This window comes from Crinia signifera, chromosome 5 (genome assembly GCF_055691185.1).
Source record: "Crinia signifera chromosome 5, ASM5569118v1, whole genome shotgun sequence".
NCBI lineage: Eukaryota > Metazoa > Chordata > Amphibia > Anura > Myobatrachidae > Crinia > Crinia signifera.
This window is the reverse complement of record NC_139221.1, coordinates 113,388,289-113,414,679: the sequence shown is the minus strand read 5'-3', so window position 1 is coordinate 113,414,679 and position 26,391 is coordinate 113,388,289. Positions and strand designations below refer to the sequence as shown.

At 45.1% G+C, this 26,391-nt stretch overlaps 1 protein-coding gene across 2 annotated transcripts in view; it reads right to left on the bottom strand.

The window, feature by feature from the left end:
- Nucleotides 1-927: 927 nt before the first annotated feature.
- Nucleotides 928-26,391, bottom strand: part of TPMT (thiopurine S-methyltransferase) — a 42,743-nt gene continuing 17,279 nt past the window's right edge. Inside the window, exons 2-9 of one of the 2 annotated variants that reach the window (XM_083187866.1) lie at nt 24,992-25,116; nt 24,759-24,851; nt 22,035-22,167; nt 18,433-18,485; nt 8,198-8,275; nt 6,500-6,585; nt 4,123-4,167; nt 928-2,924 (exon numbers count right to left, since the gene is read on the bottom strand). In XM_083187866.1, coding sequence (XP_083043992.1) covers nt 2,800-2,924; nt 4,123-4,167; nt 6,500-6,585; nt 8,198-8,275; nt 18,433-18,485; nt 22,035-22,167; nt 24,759-24,851; nt 24,992-25,107 — 729 coding nt within the window. In that variant the 5' untranslated portion in view covers nt 25,108-25,116 and the 3' untranslated portion in view covers nt 928-2,799. The remainder of the gene's footprint in view (nt 2,925-4,122; nt 4,168-6,499; nt 6,586-8,197; nt 8,276-18,432; nt 18,486-22,034; nt 22,168-24,758; nt 24,852-24,991; nt 25,117-26,391) is intronic. The other variant, XM_083187867.1, reaches the window with a different exon arrangement.

The following is a 26,391-nucleotide window of genomic DNA, read 5'->3' as shown; positions in this document are numbered from 1 at the left end:
TGTATTGCATTGGTGAGAAAGAGGAAAGTGGGAGAAGAATATAGGGCAAAGAAAACGCTACGTGAACATAAAGACTTACATTACCGTAAGTCGGGTACGCTAGCTGATTCAGCATTTTTTTTTGATACATCAATCCCCAGGTATACTGCACTTTATTTGTCTGCACTGTGAAGGATTGGGGCTTTCTGCACTAAAGAAACCTTTACATACTTGAAATAGCATTATACAGTGTGAGTCCTGGTATGCTCCCTGTATATCACCTCTTGTTGAGAATCACCTAAAATTCCTCTATATAGAGGTTCTAAAGCAATTCTACACACTGTATATTTGTTTTCACCTTTTATATCACTACTGGATGGAGAATTTTGAACGCTTTTAAGAGCAGGAGACACAAGGAAAAGAACCTGCTACGGGCTAATCCATCTCTGAAACACCGTGAGTGGTGTTACGCCCATCTGAAAGTTATCACTTGTGTATTTAACTAATTTTCATCACACTTAAAAGAAACCTTTATAGGTGTACCTCCACCTATAATTGGGTAAGTGAGGTACGCTCACATAAAGAAAAAATATTTTTTTTCTCTCTTTCGAGGGAATTAATGTCTTAAATCTGAAAAGCAAATCTACACATTTGTTGTCTATATTTAATTTTTATGTACACTTATTTGGAGCTAAAGAGGTCAATCTGAAGCCCTGAGGGACAGTAAAAGAAAAGAAAACGCTACGTACCTATACCCCGCCATAGATACTGTGAGTGGGGTACGCCCATCCATACCTCTTCTGTTTTGAGTCCTTTGAAAACCATCTCACACATGTTGAATGTTACGTAACCATTGGTTCTTCTGTTGTTTTTTTCTCCATATTGCCGGGAGCATATTGAAAGAGAAATATCCAAGGTGTCGATAAGATCTACTAGGGTACCGATGCTCGATATACCATCATAATCCTCTGCGCCTTAAGCTGTAGATCCTGTCCCCAATCTCTTGTGTATTTGGGGAGGTCTGGGAACTTATTTTTAATAAAAAAACTATAGCATCTAGAAAGAAAGTGCAGCGAGCGGGAAGAATCTAAACACATGTCCTCGAAAACCATCAGGGGCCTACTAGAACGAGGAATATCTACCAAGTTATCTATATACCAAATGAGGTGTTGTAATCTTTTGTGTAATGGGGCTTACACATGGGGAGATGCGGCTGAGCGTCTGTGTCTTAGCCATGTGTCAGTGATGTTTGCTGAGCGATCTGTCAGCGCCAGTGAAAACAGTGGCCCTAACACCAGCGATGATAGATTTATTGACCATGCTGGATATGAATTGCTGGGCGTTAGTGATGCGCATTGCAATGTAGAGGCATTTTCTAAGTGATCTAGTGAGATTGCTTACAAAATGCCTTGAAATCGCCCCGTGTGTGTAGACCCCATTAGGGTTAACAACTTCTTAATATCAAATGAATATTTGATATCAAATGTATTTAGCAAACACAATTAAAAGGGTGCTTAAAACAGGGAATGTATACATGCTCATGGAGGACCTTACGTCTTCCTCTAAGTTACCTTCTTCTGTCTTTACCATTACTTGTTTCCCGTGGTTGAACTTTAAAGAAAGCCCTGAATATGCTTCATATATTAATACGCCCTCATCTGCGACTGTTCCATAAACCTAAAAAGACACTGATAGAATATTTCCTGTTCTTTTATTTCTTCTTTCAGGATTAATTCCTACTCTATTCATTATCCTATTTTACGTTCTTTTGTTATTATTAAGTTTTTTTGTGTATTACTTATAAAACAAATTACGTTGCAGTATAAATTTTGTGATGTCTATGTATTTGTTCTGTCAATGTTCTTGCATGGGACTGTATGTTCATCCTGATTTGATATCCTTTATATTTCTTGATGTCCCTATGGAATTAGGTGCTAGAATGAACACTAATGTGCCGCAGCATCCTTTCACTAAGCAGCTGTGCACATATCAGCCAGTTACGCTCGCCCTCTAGAGGCAAAACTTGTGATGTAAATGGATGCGATTTGCCACGGGCAGCACGGATGGTGTAATGGTTAGCATTACTGCCTCACAGCACTGAGGTCATGGGTTCGATCCCCACCATGGCTCGAACTGTGCGGAGTTTGTATATTCTCCCCGTGCTTGCGTGGGTTTCCTCCGGGTACTCCGGTTTCCTCCCACAATTCAAAAATATACAGGTAGGTTAATTGGCTTCCAACAATATTAACCCTAGATTGTCTGTGTGCGTGTACATGTGGTAGGGAATATAGATTGTAAGCTGCACTGGGGCAGGGACTGATGTGATTGTTCAAATATTCTCTGTAAAGCACTGCGGAATCTGTGTGCGCTATATAAGAAACTGTTAATAAATAAATAAATATTCCGATATAGCAATTTGTGTCTAGAGAGCTAAATTGAATTATCTTCACAGTGATTCAAAAAGGGCTGTAGCATCTGAGAACATCCAAGTCACTTTGTCTCTGTATCCCATTCACCACAAATAAGATTGTAAGCTCAGCTGAGCAACAGCACTGAGTAAAATATGTACATAGCTATTATTATTATTATTATTATCATCATAATATTTTTCTATGTGAGAAAATACATACCATAAGAATTATTCTCCGAGGCCTAGAACATACAATACCTGTGCTGCTTTTTTACTATAACGCCAAATACGTTTTTTATTTGCAAGTGAAATGGATAATAGTAATGAAATTCTAAAACTGTTAAATATATAACAAGAAGCAGCAATTTGCTTGACTTGTGCCACCCAGCATCTGTTCAAAGTTGTTCCGTTTAGCATGAATGGGATTTTCTAGTTATGAGGTGAATATTTTCAAAGTAGAAATCAATTCCCCAGTGTCTCTGCCGGTCCGTAAACGAATCAACCTTCTTCAAATGCTTAAAATTGCACAAAGACCCTAAAAAGGAAAAAAATACAATGAGAATAAGAACTACTTAAATAAAAATACCTTATGTAGTGTTCACTCTAGGTAAAGTGTGCACCTCTGCGTATGCTAGAGGCACACGTGCTGCCAAAAAGGGTGGTGGGGCGGGGGGTGTCACATAGGAGGTGGCATGGCCTCATTACATGACCCCTGTTCACTGCTCTTGGGGGCATCCCAATACTTGGAGATGCTGGGCAGCCCCCAAGCTTTAATAACCACACTGTTTACCGGCAGTGCACGCTAAACTTCAACTTCTCTCACCCATGGGACACTGCGGCCCCCAGGAAGGGATGGCAGACTTTTTAATCAGCAAAATGTCAATGTAAGGGCAAGGCACATTTTGTAAAAAATAAAAATACAAAAGGGTGGCTTCCCACTGAAACAGCATTGCAGTGAGGGAAAAGGCTTGCTTTATCAGGGTATGTGCTCATGAACAGTTTTACATCACCTTGTGGTGTGCTGACACAGATCCATATGGCGGAATATAAAATGATACGGTACTTCTTTACTTTCACGGCGCCACTAGATAGGACAGATAGGATACTAGATAGGATACGATTTTGTATGCGATTTGACATAAGATATCGCATAAGATATAGGATAAGATTTACTATCCATTTCATTACCCCACTATCCACTAGGGTGTGGAGTTGATTTTATATAGAGTGGCGAGCGCAGCGAGCCACCGAGCCCGAAGCGTGGCGAGCGCAGCGAGCCCCGCGAGGGGACACAATGTATTTTATGGAATTGCATGCAAATGGCATGCAATATTGGGGACTTGCTTTGAAACAACATCCGTGTCCCCTCGCCACGCTTCGGGCTCGGTGGCTCGCTGCGCTCGCCACGCTATATAAAATCAACTCCACGCCCTAGTGGATAGTGGGGTAATGAAATGGATAGTAAATCTTATCCTATATCTTATGCGATATCTTATGTCAAATCGCATACAAAATCGTATCCTATCTAGTATCCTATCTGTCCTATCTAGTGGCGCCGTGAAAGTAAAGAAGTACCAATGATACTACAGACACTGGAGAATAAGTATGTATGTATCACATAGTGTAAATCTGTTTTCAGACTTCCTCCAGGAATCAAGAGACTGCAGTTATTGCATAGTAAATTTTATTTTACAGACTCATGGCGTAACACAATTTTTTAAATATTTACTTACCAAATAATGTTTCCAACTCTGAAAAAGTCACACAAAAAGGTGGCCCTGAAAAAAATGCATAAGCACAGTGAGATGAAGCATTCATGAAGCACCAGGCATGCTGTATAAAACCCATATGAGACAAATGCAATTTGCTCCTAATGACCTACCGTAGATGTGTCCATATGCACTCAGCCTATAAGAGCGACTAGCCAACATTAGAAGCTATGATTGGCTAAGCCTGGATTGACCCTTTATTTACTCTTACTTTGGTTTGATACGGTTTACATCTTGTATGGTATTTTTTTATTTCCTTATAGATTACTATAGGAAGAAGAATCACTTTGGAATCAGATGTATAAGTAAACAGATACACAAGGAAATTAATGTTTGTTTTTTAGGTTATTATCATAGTTTTTTTTTTTTGTATTATGGATCACGGCAGCTCAAGGGGGGGGGGGGGGGTCCTTGGAGAAGTTGCCCTAGTGTATGGGCACCTAATTGTACTCAATTTGGAGAAAAAAAATGGATGAAAGTGATTTAATTCAATGGAAATTAACAGCTGGTGGAAAAGAACATAGGAGCATGCACAAGAAAAGGGAAAGTGTGTGGTTCGCAAGAAGATGTGTGCATAGGAATATTGGGGCAGATGTATTAAGCCTTAACAATAGATAAATGCAAGTGTGAGAGATAAACATCAGCTCCTGACTGACTTTTTTCAAACACAGCTTGTAACACAGCCTGTAACATGGCAGTTAGGAGGTGATGGACGTTTATCTCTCTTTATCACCCTTGCATTTATCACTTGTTATGGCTTAATACATTTGCCCCAATGTGCTACATCAATTAACATTCATTTGCAAAACTTTGATTTGGAATTTCTAGGTGAATTGATGTAAGAGGAGGTCACTGTGTAAGAGGATCAGCTTACACGCAGTTAAAAGCAAACTTAAGCTGGGTACACATCTATACAATCCCTATTTCTGGCAACCGTTCGGCCCACCGTACTCCCGTCGGACCGTCCACAAACAACAGCCGACACGCGCGTACACACCTGTACAATTTTACTTGCGACGTCTGATGTACTCCCGTCCAAGAAAAAGATTGTACCGCCGTACACACTGTCTCGATTTGGGCTATTGACACGTCACATGTGACCAAAATTATCATAATGGGCTGGGTTAGGGCATAATTATAGCCGTCACCCTTTTACCTATTAAAAAAAAAAAAAAGCCGTAACCAGCACCAGGCTGAAAGAGCCGGGGCTGGTATTAAAAATGTCAGGAAACCCGACAAATAGGGCTTCGCTGATTTTTTAAAACCAGCCCCAGGCTCCAGGTCCGGGCTGGTTCCCAAAATACGGGGGACAAAATGACCAGGGGTCCCCCGTATTTTAAGAACCAGTCCCAGGCCAAACCAGCCAGCAGGGTAATGCCACAGCCGGGGGACACTTATTATATAAGGTCCCGTGGCCAAAGCATTCAGCCCTCTGACCGGTCAGCCTGGCCAGGCGTCCTGGGGGAGTGGGGACCCCCCCCAATAAAGGGGTCCCCCCCCTCCAGGACTTACCTGACCAGGCTGAAGCCTGGTGCTGTCCCCGGTGGCCCTGCGCGGTGGCCACCGGGCTGATCATTGTGTAATAAAAATAGAATAAAAACTATTGTTTTTTTTCCTGTTGAACTATGAGTCCCAGCAAGCCTCCCCCGCATGCTGGGACTTGGAGAACCACAAGTCCCAGCATGCGGGGCATTAAAGGGCCCGCTGGTACTTGTAGTTCCACAGAAAAAAAAATAGTTAAATAAATACACACTGACACTTTAGAAAAATAAAAGTTTAATACATACATTACACAAACACACTGATACTTACCTATCTTGATCCCGTAGGTAGGTCCCAGGGTGCGGTCCGGTGGCTTGGTTCCGGGGCTGGTCCGGGTCTCCAGGGCTGAAGAGTCCGGGGTGATGGATCCATAGTAATCCAAAGGGGTACCTGGGGAAGCAAATCCTACTCACCTGTCTTCTGGCGTCCACCCCGGCATCTTCACTTCAAGACGCGCTGCTCCCGGCAGCTGTGGTACCCGCTCTGCCTCCGCTGTATACTAGAGACGCAGAGATCCTTTTTCCTCTGTGTCTCTGCTCAAAATGATTTCTGGCCAATCAGGAGCCAGAAATCATTTTGTCTGGTTTCCTGCCTGGTCGGGTTACGGCTGTGGGGGGGACCCCACGCCGTTTTTTTTTTTTTTGTCAAAGCTGGAACGCCCACATGCACACATATACAATTGAACGGCTGTCCGACCCAGAACGAAAGAACGGCCCGACAATTGTATATATGTGTACCCAGCTTTAATAAAGAGATAAGGCATTTGAGGCAGTTTTTTTAATGTGTTCTTACTTCTTACCTGAAAACATTTTAGGATCATATTCTACTGTAACAAGTAGATAACGAACGTCCTCATTCATTAGTGACAGCAACACATTGGCATAACTGGAAAGAATATTGCATGTTAACGTTTGTCATGCTATAGTATACTTAAGGAAGACACTTGCAAAATCACAGGTACTGCAGCACTATTTTTAAATAAACGCCTTTAAACATGAACAATCCATTATGAGTACATTTACTATTACTACAAATAAAGCTAAACTAGATAGAGTGGAAATAATAAAGGCAAAGTAAAGTGCAATATACTGTATAAATACAGTAGATGTTGTTAGGGATTATAAACTATAATAAAATGTGTTAAGGTGCTAAACACTGACTGTGTAAATACAGCACAAGAGCCACATCAAATGTGCCAGATCAAGAGAGGACTCTGCTCTGCTCTATACAGTGCATAGAGGGAGCCAAGAAAGTGACAAGCACTGCCTCCAGGCACCTTATCAACCATATCACAAGCACCTCTTGTCACTCTCTTAGCTATATTATAAGCTAGGTACACACCTTCATACGGTGCAACATGACGATGCAATGATACGATACATCACATCCATTGTACACACAAGTGCCTAAATGGGGTGTGGTATGACTGCCCAACAATCGGGATACCAACTGTCAGTAAACCGACATAATCCTGACTACCGATGCCCCGACAGGTGGGCAAGCGTGAAAAAGCCCTTTGATTTGCTCATCACAGGTTCTATTTTCCCTCTATGGGGTTCATGGACCCCCAGAAGGGACAATACCAACTGTCAGTCGAGATCCCCCCTGTCAGAGCACCGGTAGTCGGGATTCCGATGTCGGTATACTGATTATTGGGCAGTCATCCGGCACCCGCCTAAATGGTCCACTTATACCAGCACAAGGTATCATTCCCTTCTGCATTCCCATTCCCTACGACCTTTTCATACCCCCACTATCCACGCCGGCGTGGAGATGATTTTATAAAGTGTGGCGAGCACAGCGAGCTACCGAGCCCGAAGCATGGCGAGGGGACGCGGATACCTGTGAAGCCCGCTCGCCACGCTTTAGGCTCGGTGGCTCGCTGCGCTCGCCACACTTTATAAAATCAACTCCACGCCGACGTGGATAGTGGGGGTATGCAAAGGTCGTAGGACGCGTACCGTCGCCGCTCGCCACGCTTCGGGTTCACGTTTATACTGGGGGGGGGTGGCGTGGGGGTGCATTTAAGCATTGTAAGCACCCATTAGGGTGCTTATACAATTTTTTATCGCATCGCATCGCATTGTATGCCATATACAATGGCATACAATTTTTGTATGCCATTGTAGAACATTGCGCGATATCGCATGCCTTATGGTCTGCGATGCGATGGGCGCCGTGATAGTACACAAGTACCAGTTCCTGTTATTTAGCCCAGTATCCCGATGAGATTTTATACATCAAGAAGCTGATTCTGTAGGTATCTGGTCTGTAACATGAATCCAGAAAGTATATTTTGACTACAAAGCTCTCACCCAACGTTACTTTCTTATATACACTTCTCTCCTCGGGTTACAAGAGGTTGCTGGAGTTAATTAGATAAGCCTCTGTTATGTATCAATGTTAAATGTAGGTCTTAATTTGTTTTTATTGCAAAAGACGTCACCACACAGCCATAAATGGTTTGTTTTATAGATCATAACAAAAGCTAACTCACCGTTCTCTCTCTCTTGGGTTCACAGCTACCAGTGCTCCTCTGTCCCATATTCCATCAAACTTTCCAATGACTGAGCTAGAAAGAAAACAAATCCATTAAAATGCATGCTCATTTTTCTGAATAATAAAACTGGATTTGGTACTTGTTTCCTATCTGGGCGCCCAGGTTTTCTACGTACGGCACCGTAATGAAATCGGATCGCATCGCATCGTACACATACACGATATTGAACGATGCGATGCGATCCGATTCGATTTCCCATAGGAAACAATGTTAAATGGCTCAATTTAGCCAAATTATCATAGGAACAATAGTAAATGGGCCAAAAACACCCCTGAACATTGAAATGTCCCCCCAAAAGTAGTTGACGCCACCCCGCCATCAACGTGAACCCGAAGCGTGGCGAGCGCAGCGAGCCCGCGAGGGGCGGCGGTACGCGTCCTCCGACCTTTTCATGCCCTACTATCCACTAGGGCGTGGAGTGAGAATAGAATAGTGTGGCGAGCGCAGCGAGCCACCGAGCCCGAAGCGTGGCGAGCGCAGCGAGCCCCGCGAGGGGACGCGGATACCTTCACAGTTATACGCGTCCCCTCTCGGGCTTCCCAGGTGTCCATGGCGACGCGGACACCTGGGAAGCCCGCAAAGGGACGCATTTACCTGTGAAGGTATCCGCGTCCCCTCGCGGGGCTCGCTGCGCTCGCCACGCTTCGGGCTCGGTGGCTCGCTGCGCTCGCCACACTATTCTATTCTCACTCCACGCCCTAGTGGATAGTAGGGCATGAAAAGGTCGGAGGACGCGTACCGCTGCGCTCGCCACGCTTCGGGTTCACGTTGATGGCGGGGTGGTGTCAACTACTTTTGGGGGGACATTTCAATGTTCAGGGGTGTTTTTGGCCCATTTACTATTGTTCCTATGATAATTTGGCTAAATTGAGCCATTTAACATTGTTTCCTATGGGAAATCGAATCGGATCGCATCGCATCGCATCGTTCAATATCGTGTATGTGTACGATGCGATGCGATCAGATTTCTCTACGGAGAATAGCATGGTGCGCAATTAACTTAGTGGGCGCCCAGATAGGAAACAAGTACCCTGGATTTTTATACTTCCATTAAATCCTGTTCCCTGTATTATTTTGGAGATACTGAATCCTGGGGAGTGTTTCCTTTTTACAATAAAAAGTGATGGCACTCAGAAAACAGGTATTGTTACTCACCTAAGGTTACATGTTGTAACAAGATTTATCATAGTGTCCATAGTGTCACAGGCTTGTCTGGTTGTGTTCCTGGTAATGGGCAGGGTGAACCAGTTGAGCATGAGACCATGACACTGGACCATGATGGGATGTTGGACCATCATTGGTGGATCCAATGGTGACTAGGAACCAACTGTGGATAGCAAATCACTGGGAAACTTGAGCAAGCTTGGCACTGAGAGTCTGTATGGTAAATGGAGGTATACAGTTGGTCTGAGAACCAATGGTGTAGCATAGGGGCCTATAGCAATGGTTGGTCCGGGAACTGATGGCGAGGCCTGAGAGCCAATAGCTGGGTCTGGAAAACCATGGTGTGGCTTAGGATTTGATGGTATTGACAGTTTGGGAACCAATAGTGTGGCCTGGGAGCCAATGGTAGGGTCAGTCTGGGAACAGATGGTAGGGTCAGTCTGGAAGCCGATGGCGTGGCCTGGAAGCTGATGGTATTCAAAGGCTTTGTAGATATCCCGGGCTGGGTGCAGAAGACTAAAACACACTGCAGGAATTTCTGACAGCAGGTGAGTAACCAGGTATGCAGAACAACAGGACACCAGTATCTGGATCTCTGGAGAAAGCCAGTACCCTTGTGAGCTGACGTTGGAGAACTTGCAGGGAAACTCACAAGTTGTTCAAGGCGAGGAGCTTTCTGAGAGGCTGGCTTATAGCCCTCCAGATGGCTGCTGATTGGGCTGCAGCAGCACACAGGACCAGGAAATGAATACCTGGATCATGTGACTAAGCTGGAGTCAGTGGTCAGGTGTCCGGAGGTCATGTGTGCATATGCTTATTTTATTAATTTATTAAATTATTTTACTGATTTTTTTTTTTGGTTCCTGGAACTAGTTATAAGAATTAAAAATGATACTAAAGAAGTGTTGGTACTACATACAGTACCCTTGAGTACCACAAGATAGAAAAGCACAGAGCTTGGGTATGCAGAGGTAATAGGGGAGTGGCTGATCTATAGTTGCATTTTTGTATGTAACTGCTGGGATTTGCAAAGCTGCTGCTGTCTCTATACCACTCCAGACAGCAGCCACATTTGCATACAGTATATACGCACAGCTGCTGCGTACACATTGCAGTTGTAAAGGCATTTGCTGCATCTCTTAATCAGGTCTCGGGGTCTCCTTCAGGATGCTGGCAATTTAAATTCTCTTGCTGTATTTACTCCTCTGTCTTCCAATATTCCCATTCTGCTGGACATTTATTTTTGTAACCAAGTCCCACAGGACAGATCCAGAGAAGGAAAAGGCAGAGGGAAACAACAACTCTAAGCACATTTCATGTCGCCTGCTGGGTGAGCAAATGCCTGCCCTCCTCTCCCTGCCTCATTGCGAATGGACGTTTAGAATAAACGTACGTGGACGAAATCACTATATTCACCAACCATCAAATGATATTTCTTGACTGACCTATATTTGTGGCGTCCGGCTCAGAGAACGGGTCGCAACCCCTCCTCCGATTCTTCCCATTCTGTCCTTCCTAAATAAAGTATATCCTGGTATAGCTATGCCCCAGTCATAATTTTCATTGCACCATGTCTCTGTAATAGCCACAATATCCAGTTCATCCCTTGTCATTATTGCAATTAGTTCTGGGATTTTATTTCCTAAGCTCCTAGCATTTGCACACATAGCTCTTAAAGTTGTGTTTGTGCTTCTCCTGCTGCTAGCTATGTTCATCTTTCTGCCTATATCTATTCGTTTTTGATTGGCATTATATTTTGTAAGGTGGGAAGACTCAGGCGTAGGGGCAGGCGTATTACCCTGGGAACCCGTAAAGGGTTTTAGGCATCCACTCACACATGAAGGAGGGACCGAAGGCGTGAACAGGACAACAGGATGAAATAATAAATAAGTCTTTATTGAAGAATTTACAAAACAATAATACTGGTAACGGAATTGCAGGTGCAGGTAAGTGATTGAAGATTGGTGCAGGATGCAGACGGAGCACAGGTGCAGGATAGCCGGAAGCTGGGGATACCAGCAGTGCAGGATAGCCGGAAGCTGGGGATACCAGCAGTGCAGGATAGCCGGAAGCTGGGGATACCAGCAGTGCAGGATAGCCGGAAGCTGGGGATACCAGCAGTGCAGGATAGCCGGAAGCTGGGGATACCAGCAGTGCAGGATAGCCGGAAGCTGGGGATACCAGCAGTGCAGGATAGCCGGAAGCTGGGGATACCAGCAGTGCAGGATAGCCGGAAGCTGGGGATACCAGCAGTGCAGGATAGCCGGAAGCTGGGGATACCAGCAGTCCAGGATAGCCGGAAGCTGGGGATACCAGCAGTGCAGGATAGCCGGAAGCTGGGGATACCAGCAGTGCAGGATAGCCGGAAGCTGGGGATACCAGCAGTGCAGGATAGCTAGAAGCTGGGGATACCAGCAGTGCAGGATAGCTGTAGGAGTCAGACTGTGCTGGAGCTGGTATAGCACTTGAACATAGGCACATCTAACCTGATGGTTGACAATTGAAGCTCTGACAAGGAGCAGCTGTCCACCTAGCAGTTTTATACCTGCCGGTGTGAGGAGACTTGGCTTGCCAGTAACCAGGAGGGAAGCTGCATGGCTGAGGTCTGTAATGAGAGCAGCTGTAATGATCTGAGGCATAGGCAAGGTATTGCTTTACAGCTGCAGCATCAGGTAATACTGGAGAGACACTTTAAAGGTAAAATAGTGTTTATTTTACCTGGATTGTAACAGTACCCCCCCCCCCCCCTTTAAGGAGCGGCCTCAGGACACTGCTAGCAACTTGAGAGTCCTGAAAAACACACAAAAACAACAAAGAACAAACCAGGGGAACTCAAAACATTTTAGAGATCTTCCCAATCTTCATCCTCAGAGGCAAAACTTTTGCTATTGGATAGTGTGGACCATTCAGCATCGCTGAAAACTGGACTATCCTCTTGGGAGAAAACGTGACTAGGGAAGATAGAACCCCCCATAACATGACTTGAATCATTGACAAACTCGCTGTCCGAGTCAGAGTCCAAGTCCAAAGTGAACATAGAACTAATTATTTTCGAAACAGGCTGGGAATCCATGGAATTAGGACTTCATGAAAGAGTGGAAGAAGGATCCCAGGAGACATATCCAACACTTAAACGATGGGGCTGTTATTGGACTGTTTCTGGGTCATCTTTGGATGTAAAACATGAGATGTATGACACTTTGATCTCCTCTGAGTGGGAATTTTGAGAAGCTCTAGAAACTCCTCGTTCTCCGGCAGCTCGTAGGTTTCTGATGTATTGGTCCAGAAGAGCTTGATCTTGCTCAGAGAGTTCTGACCCGGAGGACTGAGCTGTAGATAAATCTCTCGAAGGCGACCACGGGATGCCTGGCCGCTAACTGGCAGAGTAAAGGTCTAACCAGGGTGATACACTTGTTATCGGGAGGAATCATCAAATCTTTCACAGATTTGAGAGTAGAAAAGAACCTCCCTCAGACAGATTCTTGGGTCTACTTCCAGATACGGCACTATATCCACTCGAAGAGAACTACTACTGCATTAAAAAGTGAACCTACGCCATTTGAAGTATTGTGCTCCCACTCCTCGGACCCTGTACATGTGGTTTCAATGATCTAGAAGATTCCTTTTGCAAGGCGTGGGACTCAGATCTCTCCTCGTGAGGAATAAAAATAAATTGGGAGAAGCACTGTGACAACATGGCCCAGTGCTCCACGAGTCTAGAGGTAGTGGAAACGCAATACAAATTACTAACCAGGTGGTACAGATGCTCTCTCCTGATACACAAATTCTTCCCCCTCTGTTGGCGCTGTGGCTCGCAAAGGGGAACTTTGATACATATATGGTGGGAATGTCCCAGGATCACGAACTTCTGGAGGACGACTATTCAGCTCTCCTCTGACATCCTGGGTTTCCAGACTCCTGATGGTCCCGACTTCTGGTTGCTCTCTCACACCACTACACACCTAGCAAAGTATAAACATTCGCTATTGAAACACCTTAACAACGCAGCGAGGGCAGTGATTCCAGTACACTGGAGGTCCACAGAGCCTCCTACTACATGGGAATGGTTCCAGAGGATAGATTTCTATGGCGCCATGGAAGACATTTACTACTCGGCCCTAGACAAACAATCGGACTAAGTGGCCACCGTGGCTCGAATTTAAATCATCTGCAAAATACAAAAATCACATACCGGCTGAGGTACTCTGATTGTGACCCCTATCCAAATTTACCTTCTAGTACACGGACTGAGACACAAAGGAACCAATAGACCCATTTCACACAAACTAAACGACACCAATCTCGCACCCCCCCCCCCTATCCTAAATCTCTCCTACATTTCTTGACCCCCTGCTTGTCCACTTTCATATACCTCTTATTGTTACGGTGGTAAAATGTGTTGCTGGATATCAAGGAATAGATGAGACTGAATGGCACTGATAAAGATCATTTTTTTTTTTTTAATTATTTCTTTTTTCTGTCCATTTTTTGTTACTAAAGCCGATTAGCCATTCTCAAGATTTACTGCATTGTAACCGTTCATTCCTGTTACAGATTTGTTATATCCACAAATGTTTGTACCATTTTCTTTTGACAAAACCCAAAAAAAAAAAAAAAAAAAAAAAATAATATATATATATATATATATATATATATATATATATATATATATATATATATATTAAAGAAAATCTCTTGAAGGCAGAGGAGCATCTCTACGTAGATCACGATGAGCTGGTTTAAGAGCAAATTTTCTTTGGACGGCTTTTATAAACGCCGGAAGATCATCGAGGATCGGATCCTTGGATTCAATGAGGGGATTAGCCCATTCTAAGGCTTTGCCTTTGAAAGACAGAAGTAAATATTTAACTGCTTTGGCAGGGGTAATGTCCAATGAAGGATTAGACTCCATCATGGAGAGGATTTGCTTAGAAATTTGGCGAAATTGTTTTAAGTCTCCCTCAAAGTAGACAGGCTCTGGAGTAGCAGTTTGTTTTAGACGTCTGGATTTCGACGGATGTCTTGGGAGACTGAGCAGGATTACATAGAATGCTTGTAGCCTCTACTTGGGTCCAAGCACCGGAGTTACACACTGAACTTGATGAACCAGAGCATGTAGCGCTGGCAGCGGAATGATAGCTCCCACTTGGATTAGCCGATTAAAGACATAGCTCAGAAGATGACGAATCAGTAGTGGTACACGCTGAAATCAATTCTTGACCTGGTTTATCAGAAGGACCAGGAAGGTACTTGCGGTCATTTAAATCAGTTAAAACTGATGGAGTCTCTGAGTTGATAGTGGGCACAGAATTGATTCTTGATAAGCTTGGGCTGGCTGGAGCCAGATTACATCTGGAAACGATTGAACCGGCTGGAGCCGGAGGAGTCTTTGGGCCTTTGGATGATACCGGATGAGGACCAAAGGCTGAAGACCCCCACTCGGGGCTAGAGACTGCGAACCCCCACTCGGGGCTAGAGACTGAGAACCCCCACTCGGGGCTAGAGACTGAGAACTCCCACTCGGGGCAGACGACTGAGAACCCCCACTCGGGGCAGACGACTGAGAACCCCCACTCGGGGCAGACGACTGAGAACCCCCACTCAGGGCAGATGACTGAGAACCCCCACTCGGGGCAGACGACTGAGAACCCCCACTCGGGGCTGACGATTGAGAGGCCAGTTCTTGACTCTGAACCCTGGACACCCCAACAGGGGTTGACAGAACGGACGCTTCTTCGGAAGCTAGAATACTAGATGCCCTTCTTTGGGCTGGAGGTTTGGATCTCTCTTTGGAGGCTATAGGAACTGAGGTACCACAAGAAACACAATTCTTTAATAACTTCTGGTGGTGACCAACTTGAAAATTGAGGCTCCCAGTAGCAGGACCCCAATAATGTCTCTGAGTCTCTTTATTAACACTTTTGTCATGAAGAGAGGATACAGGGAAAGAAGAGAGTACCTTAGACTTGACCTCCTTGCGAGGTTTGCGGAGCAAGCAGCTTTCAATCAGATGGCCCGCATTGCCACAGTAAAAGCACAAATGCTCGCTTCTGCGACGTTCACATTCCTTTTCGGATAACCTTCGCTGCAAACTAGTTGGGAGACTTTCACTTGAAGCAGGAGGCGGAGGCCTAATTCTTCCATGAGGAGTAGCTGCTACATTGGTTAAGATGGACGAAGATGATGTTTCCTGGGAAACGGGTGGGATGGAGGGTCTTGGTGTCACAGGAGGGTCACCCAGAAGTTTTGAGGTACACTGAAGGGTTTTAGAGAGAAGGTCTTGTAGCTGTTCCAAGAGAGAGAAAAAAGTCTTAAACTGGTCTGGGTTACCAGTAGGTGGGATCCGGTTAACCGGAGACATGGGTAGTGGCAATTCCACTGGGGATCCATGGAGAGTGGACTGTCCATCCATCCTTGCCAAGATATCTTGCAGACATACAATTATTTGCCCCTGGGCAACTTCTTGATCAGCCAAACGGGTGGGCAGTTGCTGTACAGGGCTGGTGGGTGGGGAAATGCCGGCTGGATTCATTTTCAGGTCAGAGCTTACTGTCACGCCTGAGGTGGGAAGTCTCAGGCGTAGGGGCAGGCGTATTACCCTGGGAACCCGTAAAGGGTTTTAGGCATCCACTCACACATGAAGGAGGGACCGAAGGCGTGACCAGGACAACAGGATGAAATAATAAATAAGTCTTTATTGAAGAATTTACAAAACAATAATACTGGTAACGGAATTGCAGGTGCAGGTAACTGGTAACGGAATTGCAGGTGCAGGTAAGTGATTGAAGATTGGATGGTTGGAAGATTGGATGATTGGTGCAAGTGTTTACAGGTGCAGGAACTTGGAAGCACGCAGGTGAATGCTGGTGCAGGGTCTTGGAGTGCAGGAACAGGTGAACACTGGTGAAGAAGCTTGGAGACACACAGGTGTAGGAACGCTGGTGCAGGATCTTGAAGTGCAGGATGCAGACGGAGCACAGGTGCAGGATGCAGACGGAGCACAGGTGCAGGATGCAGACGGAGCACAGGTGCAGGATGCAGACGGAGCACAGGTGCAGGATGGCTGGAAGCTGGGGATACCAGCAGTGCAGGATAGCCGGAAACTGGGGATACCAGCAGTGCAGGATAGCCGGAAGCTGGGGATACCAGGAGTGCAGGATAGCTGGAAGCTGGGGACAGCAGCCGTGCAGGATAGCTGTAGGAGTCAGACTGTGCTGGAGCTGGTATAGCACTTGAACATAGGCACATCTAACCTGATGTTTGACAATGGAAGCTCTGACAAGGAGCAGCTGTCCACCTAGCAGTTTTATACCTGCCGGTGGGAGGAGACTTGGCTTGCCAGTAACCAGGAGGGAAGCTGCATGGCTGAGGTCTGTAATGAGAGCAGCTGTAATGATCTGAGGCATAGGCAAGGTATTGCTTAACAGCTGCAGCATCAGGTAATACTGGAGAGACACTTTAAAAGGTAAAATAGTGTTTATTTTACCTGGATTGTGACAATAGGCTTCCTGTTCCATTTTCCTGCAGAGACAGTACCTCTAGGTTGGGGGAGCAGATTTCTTCATTCTTATTTGGTTCACTGCCCCCCTCTGCTAGTTTAAATAGTTGCTGATGAAGCTACCAAACTTCTCATTTAATATTCTCGTTCCCCTTGAAGATGGGTGCAGGCCATCACTTTTATATAAGGCTCTGTCTTGCCAGATAGCTTGACTTTGACCTAAATATCCAAATCTCTCCTCATTGCACCAATCCAAATATTGAAGTTTCTGATTCTCAGAGTTCTATCTTCCCCTTGGTGTACTGCCAATACTTCTGAAAAAGTTACAGTGGTTGCCACCTGTTTTAGAGCAGTTCCTAACTTTCTAAATTCATCTTTTATGGCCATGACTTCAGCATTAACCAGGTCATTTGTGCCTAGGTGGACGGTGACATCCACCTCTCCATCTTTTCTTGCTGCCTTTAAAATTCTTAACATGCGTTCTTTATCTCTTGGAGCTGTGGCGCCAGGTAAGCACCTTACTTTTTTCTCTACTTTGTAGCATTTCCCAGATTAACTCCTCTAATGTATGTATTATGTATTGTCTATGTGCTGGATTACGATTGGATGTAAAAACTGAATTTTGTTGTCCTAATAGGGGCAATAACAATAAATGAATCTAATCTAATCTAATCTAATGATGGAATCTCCCAAAAGAAGTGCAGTCCTTTTTGGGGGTGAAATACCAGGGAAGTCCAGGAACAGAGTATTTTCTCCCTCATGGAGAGGGCCAGGTAGGCAAGTATGGTGCAGAGAGAGTTAGATTTGGGTGTTATTTGTTTCTGTGCAGGGTACATACTGGCTGCTTTATTTTTACACTGCAATATAGATATCAGTTTGAACTACAAACCCCACTCAAATAAAACTCTCTCTGCACATGTTATGTAGGGTACACACCAGGACAATGATGATTGTGAGCAGATCAATCTGCACACAATCTGTACCCAGCAGAAGGGATCTTTTACAAATCCTGACTGCAGCAGGTAGGATCTTTAAAACGACCAAACGACCGACAGGGACGCACATCGGATCAGAACTAAGAAATGCCAAACGATGCTCAATTTACATACCATCGGTCCAGACTGTATCGAAATTGGGCGAGTTTCTGGTGTGTACCCAGCATTACAACAGCCCCCCGCCCCCACCCCTCTTCCCTGCAGTGCACATGGTTTTGTCCATTAAAGAGAGAATATGCTTTTGCGAGTAAACCAGAATCAGGGCCTTAATGCCCCTCATCTGCAATGTTCATCCATGTTCTTGATAAAGGTGGCAAGATGCCTGGTCTTGGAGTCATTTGTAGACGTCCTGTGAGTGCCACTCTCTCTATAATGATTTTGGCCTTATATTCACACTGTTATATGTTACAGATTATTCTTTCAAATGTAAAAAATTACTATTTTTTTTTTTTTTAGGAAAAAACAACAATGCTAAAAACAGTGTTCAGACAGTCTGCAAATCATTTCATACTCACTCAGATAGGAGATAGATATTACAGCAGTACAGACAAATGTTCCCAGATGTACTCTGAAAACAGACAAGCAACAAATCAAAAATCAATGTAAAGTGTTTGAACAAAGAAGATATGTAAAGGAGAACTACATTCACCTTGGTAACAGTGGGTGATGGAGCGCTGGGGGTGGGAGCATTATAGTTGTGTGGATTTGTTTTATAGGTATGACTATAAGAAAACAGCAGACGCGGATATTTTACCTGATTCCATTAATTATATTTATTTATTAGAAAATAAAGAGTATTGTATTGGTATTATTTTTTCATACTGAATGTAAAAAGAGGCAAAGCTGTCTAAAGAGAATATAATGCTAAAATACTATGCAGTAATCACAAACGCTATTCATGTTAAACCTGTTGGTAATGATGTGTGTGCAGGTATCAATATTGCAGTGTTTTTTAGGCACAGACCAGCGAATGACTCAAACTATGAACAACCCAGTTACTTACCCAGTGAGGTTGGTTTATTAATAGATAGGAGGTACAGCTGTACTCACTTTCACATGTACACTGGTTATGAACTGGAGTCCTATACAGCTCACCACCCAGTGAGTGTATACAGCAATGAGTAATGGTGAAAGGATGCTGGAACAGCATTATAGCAGTTATTATCCAGGAGCAAAGCACAAGACTTCTGTCTCCCACCATATTAAGCTATACAATATTATACAAAGATGGTTTGAACATGCTCAGTAGAGATATTGGTGGATATAAATGGTATAGAGCAGGCCTGGCCAATCTGTGGCTCCAGCTATTTTGAAACTACAAAGTCACATCATGTCATGCAAAAATTTTGCTATTAGGTAATGTTAAACCTGTGGCAAGGAATGCAGGTTGGCCAGGTCTCTTAAAGGGCATGTGTCGCGAGCGAGGGTTTGTGAACTTGGCTGTGATCGATGATTGCTGAAGTCGTCTTGGAGGCAAACTGGGATAGGTTCCTGTGCAGCGAGTGACAGGACCGTACTAGACCCGGGTTGACTGCAGAGGAAAGGCCATGAATGAGTATACACCAGCTATTGTGGTTGTTGGTAGAACTCCTGGACAGAGGCGCGGAGTCTAACTGCTCAGCGGTTTTCACCAATGACCCCCACAAGGGGATTTGGGCTTAGCTGCTTCTGGACAGTAGGTCAGACCCCTCTGCAATGAGTACGCACCGATAAACTGGGATATGAAGATAAAGTGACTTGAATTGAAGTCTATAGAAATTGGAGCAACTCTTGGTCATAATAAAATGGACGACGGAATCCCCGGATGCCAGAAGAGTACTAGAGAGCAGAATCTGGGGATATTGGAATAATCTTTAACCCTTTTAGCGCCAACATCTCTGTGAGAGATGTGAAAAAATATTGGCTAAAAATGCCAGCGTAGCTCACATTTGTTATATAATTGCAAATAAAACAAATGTGTAAAAAAAAAAAAAGAGGATTATATTTCTTATATAAGGTCAACATTACAGGTCATTATTATGCTTGGCAATTTTCACACACAAATTCTCATGTCACTCAAAGGGTTAAGAAATTAGGAGAGTTGGCAGTAAGACAGGATTCAGGGAATCTGGAATTAACTACCGTGTTTCCCCGATAATTCGACCTACCCCGATAATAAGCCCTAACCCAGATTTTGGACGCTGGTCCAAAATAAGCCCTCCCCCGAAATTAAGCCCTATCAAATTTCCCATTTATTTTTTGGTACCGGTATTTTGCACCGTAGGTGTACGGTAGGCCCCGCTCAGCCCCGCTGACCCCCGCTGACCCCCGCTGCCCTCCGCTCACCTCCTCTCACGCCTGCAACACCGCAGCTCCCGTTCCCAGGGATGCATTGCGGTAGGCGCGGCGTGATGTCACGCCGCGCACATCACGCTGCGCACATCACCTCTCAGCTCAACGCCGCTCAGCACACACAGCGCCGGCAGGTCCTTTATCCATTACACAAACAGGTACAATCAGGGCTTAAAGTGGTCCTGGAGAAGTGGTGGAACTCCCTTCCCTAACAACGGCAAGCACCTCCCCCCTCCCCCCCCTCACGAATTGGGCAGAGCCTAGACCAGTGTCAGAAAATTTGTGCCCTACCTCCCATAAAGGGAGACATTACACCGGATGTAGTGCCCTTGATTCATATTAAATCACACAGTAGTGCCCCTTATACACATAATGAACACAGTTGTGCTGCTTATACACATCTTTCGTATCCTTTTAGTGGCACTTCTTCACTTCAGCGGCGGTGGTGGCATGGCATATGCCTTGCCAGAAGAAATAGCTTGGACAGGCTTTTCTGTTGGAATTACTGTTCAGGGCTGTGATACAGGTGGAACTCAGTTCCCCCTACTATTAGAGGTGGTGGAACTCAGTTCCACCCAGTTCCCCCTCACTTTAACCCCTGGGTACAATGGATGACTGGTAATTGTGGACTGGGGCATTTTTATAAAGGCGCAGTGGGGCATTTTTTTAAAGGCACAGTGGGGCATGTTTTAATGGACCTGTCAAGGTCTATTAAAATAAGCCCTCCCCCGAAAATAAGACCTATGGTCTTTTTTGGGTGAAAAAAAAATATAAGACAGTGTCTTATTATCGGGGAAACACGGTATATAACACAGGATAGTCAACTTGGCAAAAGGACAGGATCCAGGGACTTAGGATAACCTGACTTGGCAAAATAACTGCAGAAAGCTGCCAGAAGCAGCAGTAGATATGCTGGGTGGTAACTGAATAGCTGCTAGTGTGCTATAGTGACTGTATCAGGATTACGAGTGACATGTAATGGATGGACTGGAAGTGGCTGGGACTCGGTAGGCGGCCAGATGCGGTTAGGAAGCTGGGCAGCGACTGGTTTCCGAATAGCGTTGGATAGCGGCAAACTGGATGCGGCTGGGAAGCCGGGCAGCTGCACAGATTGGATAGCACTTAGTACAGGTACAGGCAAGGCTTGGAGAGCCAACAGGAGCCAGATGCAGTAGCCAAGTAGCATCTGGAAACAAATGTCCGGTAGTGGTCTGATCAGCGACATTGCTCAAGGCAATTACCAATTCCTTGTGCAGGATATTTAAACCACCTGCATTGTCCTGATTGGACAGCAGATCAGATAATAACTGTTATTCCAGGTGAAGTGCTTATAAAAAGAACACTGAACTACAGCTATCAGGGAAGTAAGGGATTATGGTGCGTACACACGGGGGTTACATTACATGTGCACGATCGGGTGCAGTGAATACCCGGTCCAGGGGGGGGGGGGCAGCCTGTGCTGCCTGGGTCCCGGCGAGCCCACCTCCCCCCCACATACGTTCTGGGGCAGGCAGGGAGACTTCCATCTCCCTGCCTGCCGCCGTCCTCAGGCTTGAATACTGTGTCAGTGAGGGCTGGCAGCGAGGGCTCCAGCCCTCCGGAACACGGCGAATGTGCAGCAAATCCTAAACAGGATTCGCTGCACATCGCGAGTAGGGACATTGAATACTGCCCATTGTGTTAAGAATTTGAAACTACGTATGTTATGCAAATATTAATATATTGGTTACTCACTGTGGAATATGATGTTATTTTCTAAACCACTAATAAGGTAACATTAACTGACCTTGAAGAGTTTAGCTTCAGGAATCCCTGTTACAGCTTCTTCGGTATAAGCGATACTATGTTCTTCAAAAAATTCCTTTAGTGCAATTTCAGAGACATCGACTCCAACGATGTTGTGTCCCATATCGGCAAGCCTGTGGTTGACCAAAAAACATAATTGTTTTCCGTAAGAAAGAAATGACCCATGTCATGGCTATAAATCCACTACCAGACTACAGATATCACACCCCTATGTGGGTGCATGCTTATTTTTAAAGAAATACCAAAGTTTTTATAATATGGACCAGAGCCGACCCTAGCCAATTTGATGCCCTAGGCAAGATTTTGGCTGGTGCCCACTAGTACTGCTGCTAATTTTACCTATGACCCAGCACGCCTCTCTCAGCACAGCACATTCACCCAGCAGCACAGATCCAAGCAGCAACCAGCAACACCCATCACCCCTCACCCATAACAATTCTACAATACCACTAATAGAACTAGGGCTGCCATCATAAATTGTGGGCCTGGGATTGACAAAAGTGGCGGGAGATGAGGAAGAGGGGGAAGAGAGGGAGGGAGGGAGGAATAGGAGAAAACAGGACAGAGAGGAGCAATAGAGGGAGATTGCAGAGACGGAAGGAAATAAAAAGGGGGAAAGGGCAGAAAGTTATAGCTGTATCTTATTTACACTATGCACAGAGCAGAAGGCAGCAAGATATTTACCAAACTATACAGATGCCTTGCTTCCTTTGGCCACCAGCGGTCTCTTCAGTAAAGACCCCTATTCACTATAGCAATTTGGGCTGATTTCACCCAATCCCAATTGATCTGGTAGAGAAATCGTCCCAAATCGGATGCCTTTGATGTCCCCTCGGGTCCAATGCGTAGTCCTGTGCGCATCTGACCTGAATCGGAGGTCAGAACTGCATGCAGGTCCAACCTTGGACTCTCCTCCTGGTGGCAGGGAACAGTGGGCGCATCTGATAGATCACACGTGATACATCACATGCGGGGAATCAGCTGCCCATACACTGCTGCAATACATCATATAGGCTATGTGGTGTAATATTCCTCATCTTTGCGGCCACCGCTTATGCTACCAAACTTACGTAGTGTATGGCGAGCTGCGAGGGTTATTTTTGGGGTCCACGCCACCCTCCTGTGTCCATGCCACCATATATTACCGTTAATAAAGGTGTGGCGAGCGAAGCAAGCCTGCGAGGGAATTCACGTAGCGGCTAACATAACTGGCGTAAACGGTGGCCACAAAAATGAGGAAGTACCGAAATAAGATTCTTAAAGGGAGACATGGTCATGAAACTGGATGGGGTGTATAGGAAAGATGAGGCTGTTGGAGGGAGGCATAATCAGGGATGGGTGGGCTTATTGGCAATATAAGTTTGCCAGAGGGAGTCATAATTAGGAAGGGGGAAGGGTTTAGGTAAGATACAGTTATCAGAGTGGTCACCACAGTCAGGTGAACAGGGAGGATAAGGTTGTCAGAGCGAGTGAAGGTCAGGGATTAGGTGGATAGGGAAGATAAAGGAAGTCAGAGAGAGCTATTGTCAGGAATGAGATGAAAATAAGAGATGTAGTTGTCAGAGGAAGTCAAAGTCAGGGATAGAGAGGGATAAAGGGTTACTGCCCTGTACACTGCTGCCCCCCCCCCCCTACTTCCCATTATACACTCTCCCCAATACAAAAAAGACATCTCTCAATGTGCAAAAACTTGCCTTACAATTGTCACTGCCTTTGATGATCCTCCTGCCTCTCACTTCCTGTGCAGTCAGTGTGACATGTGCATGTGTCAGTCACTGTGCAGCAACAGTGCTCACCATTCCTCCCACTCGGTGGCTGCTGCTGGACAAGAGCTCCGCCCCTTTCCCCAGGGCATCTATAGCCTTGCGCCTTTCCCGCCCACTTTTTACTTCCTCACTCCTCTCACCATGAAGCGCAGTCAGCGAGCTCTCCTGTAGCGGTGTACTCAGCTGGGGATGGTCGGTGCTCTGCTCAGCTAGGGATTGTGGCAGCTAGAGCCAGAGTCTAGGTGCCTTATTACTCTGCCTGCCCTAGGCTTGGGATGCCCCTAGGCATCCCAAGCGCCCTAAGCAATTGCCTATGTTGCTTATGCCTAGGGCCGGCTCTGATATGGACGCACTGTAACAAGTGTGTACTGTACTTCCTTATTCAACCAGAGCCCAGCTATTGGTCTGTACAGATACAGCCAATAACGAGACGAATGCATGTCATCCACAACTGCATCTGCATTACTTGTACATACCTAGATGCAAATATCTGCTGGTATGCAGAATTGGCTGCATCTATGTACAGTACCTGCACTGCTCCTATCTGTGCTTTCATGTCCATCATCATTATCAGCATGCTTTTTACACCAGCCATCTTGGTGCAAGAGATGCGTCTGAAAATAGTCATATTTACAGAGACACACAACTCTGTGTAGCTCACTATACCGATGAGTTGCTTTCATTAAGTTTAGCCATTATGCAAACTCCCTGTTATCACCCACTTATGATTTGTGTATAGTAACAGATTATGAGGTGTGTTAAGAGCGCAGAACCAGTCAGCATCACAGAGATGTCTTCAGCATATCAGCATGATGAGTAAATGCAGCACAAAAGCAGACACGTTCTGTCACAGACAAATGCATTTCTGGAGATTCCTGCACTGCAAGGGGAAAAAGAGCTTACGGTATAATATGACTGATAAGGAAACATTGACATACCATTTCATATCCACGGATTTTCCACAGAAAGGGAAAAAAATGTTCAAGTGTGTCCTATTGTTTAGCATTTCATTCAGGAACTCTGTAAGTAACCTTATAGGAAGGCAAACACAAAACACATTATAACAGCACAGAATACACACAGTTTGTTACACCCCCCCCCCCCCCCCCCCCATAAATAAGCAAACAAACAAATAAGATAGCACTGCGGAGTATATGAAACAAATCCTTACGGATGTAAATCCTTTATATGAAATCCAATGTTTTTATTTTCCCATTTATGTTTCCAGTCTTCATTAGTAAGAACTCGGTCTTGCTTTGTTTCGGAAAGTCCAGAGGGATTAGACATGATTGGAGACTGTGAAAGAAGAAGTAAATTTCAGTAATTCTCGGATTTAAGTATATAAAACATCAAGCAACAACATAAAATTATAAGAGTGAGTATAGCACTGCTACTACAGGTTGATCAACAGTTCGGAGCAATAAATCAAGCAGTGGATTGGTTGGAAATGGGTGGCGTTACAATGGGGATCAGAGAAGCGACCCCAGTGAGGCCAGGCTTCTGCCCTATAAAGTGTAGGCAATGCTTGATGGTGCGGAAACAGCAACTGCTTATTTGGCCACTACAATCCTATTGTTCTGACAAAGCACTAGCAGAATAAATAAGCTGAGCTGTTCATATAGAATTAATGTCACTGGTTGCAATGTGTTCCTCAATCTGCAGTAAAGCACTTTTACATTTTCAAACTGTGTCACTTAGGCTGTGTAAAAATGACAGTAAGCCGCTGATTGGATGGTGGTTTATCACTCTCCATTTTATCACTTTTAATGGTTTAGTACATCTCGCCCATACACTTTGAGAACTATTGTATATGAACATAGGAAGGGTGCACAAGTAATTAGCTATAAAAAAAAAAAAATGACTCATATACATCAGAGTAAAGATTCATTATTGTGTCCCTACTCAAAGTGACACAGGAACAACCAATCCTGGCAGCGCTATCAAAGTTACCAGCGTCCAGTATTGACAGTCATGGTTGTGAGATTCCATCTGCAACGTCAGTATAGCTAGTGTAGTTACATCACTTCCAATGAGTTTTCTCACTTTTTCCAGAATGCTGGAACGGTGTTCTTCCTCTCGAGAGGAGACATTTAGTTGTTCCTCCCCTGTGAAGGAACAGGGCAAATGCCGGTTGGTCAGTGCCACTATGCACTGCTTTATGCAGCCAACTTGCAGCTCACAATTTGGCATGGCCAACAATATTTTGAGATCAGACATGCAAATGCACTGTAATTATCGGGAATATCCACAATATCCGATGCAACGTCTAGATCACGGGTGTCAAAAACAAGGCCCGTGGGCCAAATCCGACCCGCCAGACCTCGTCATGTGGCCCGCGCAGCCGCCGCCACCCACCCCCACCTGGCGCCGATTACATTACTGCGGGAAGCCATCACAGTGTGAGTGTCACATCACATTCAGTGACACTCACATGACGACTCGAGACTGAGAGACATACCTAACAACGTGAGGAAGCCGGGTGACACAGTCACTCCATCACTGCGCTCGCTGGGAGGAGGAGGGAGGAAGGACAGTGGACACAGACTTGTTAGTGTCACTGTGTGACGTGCC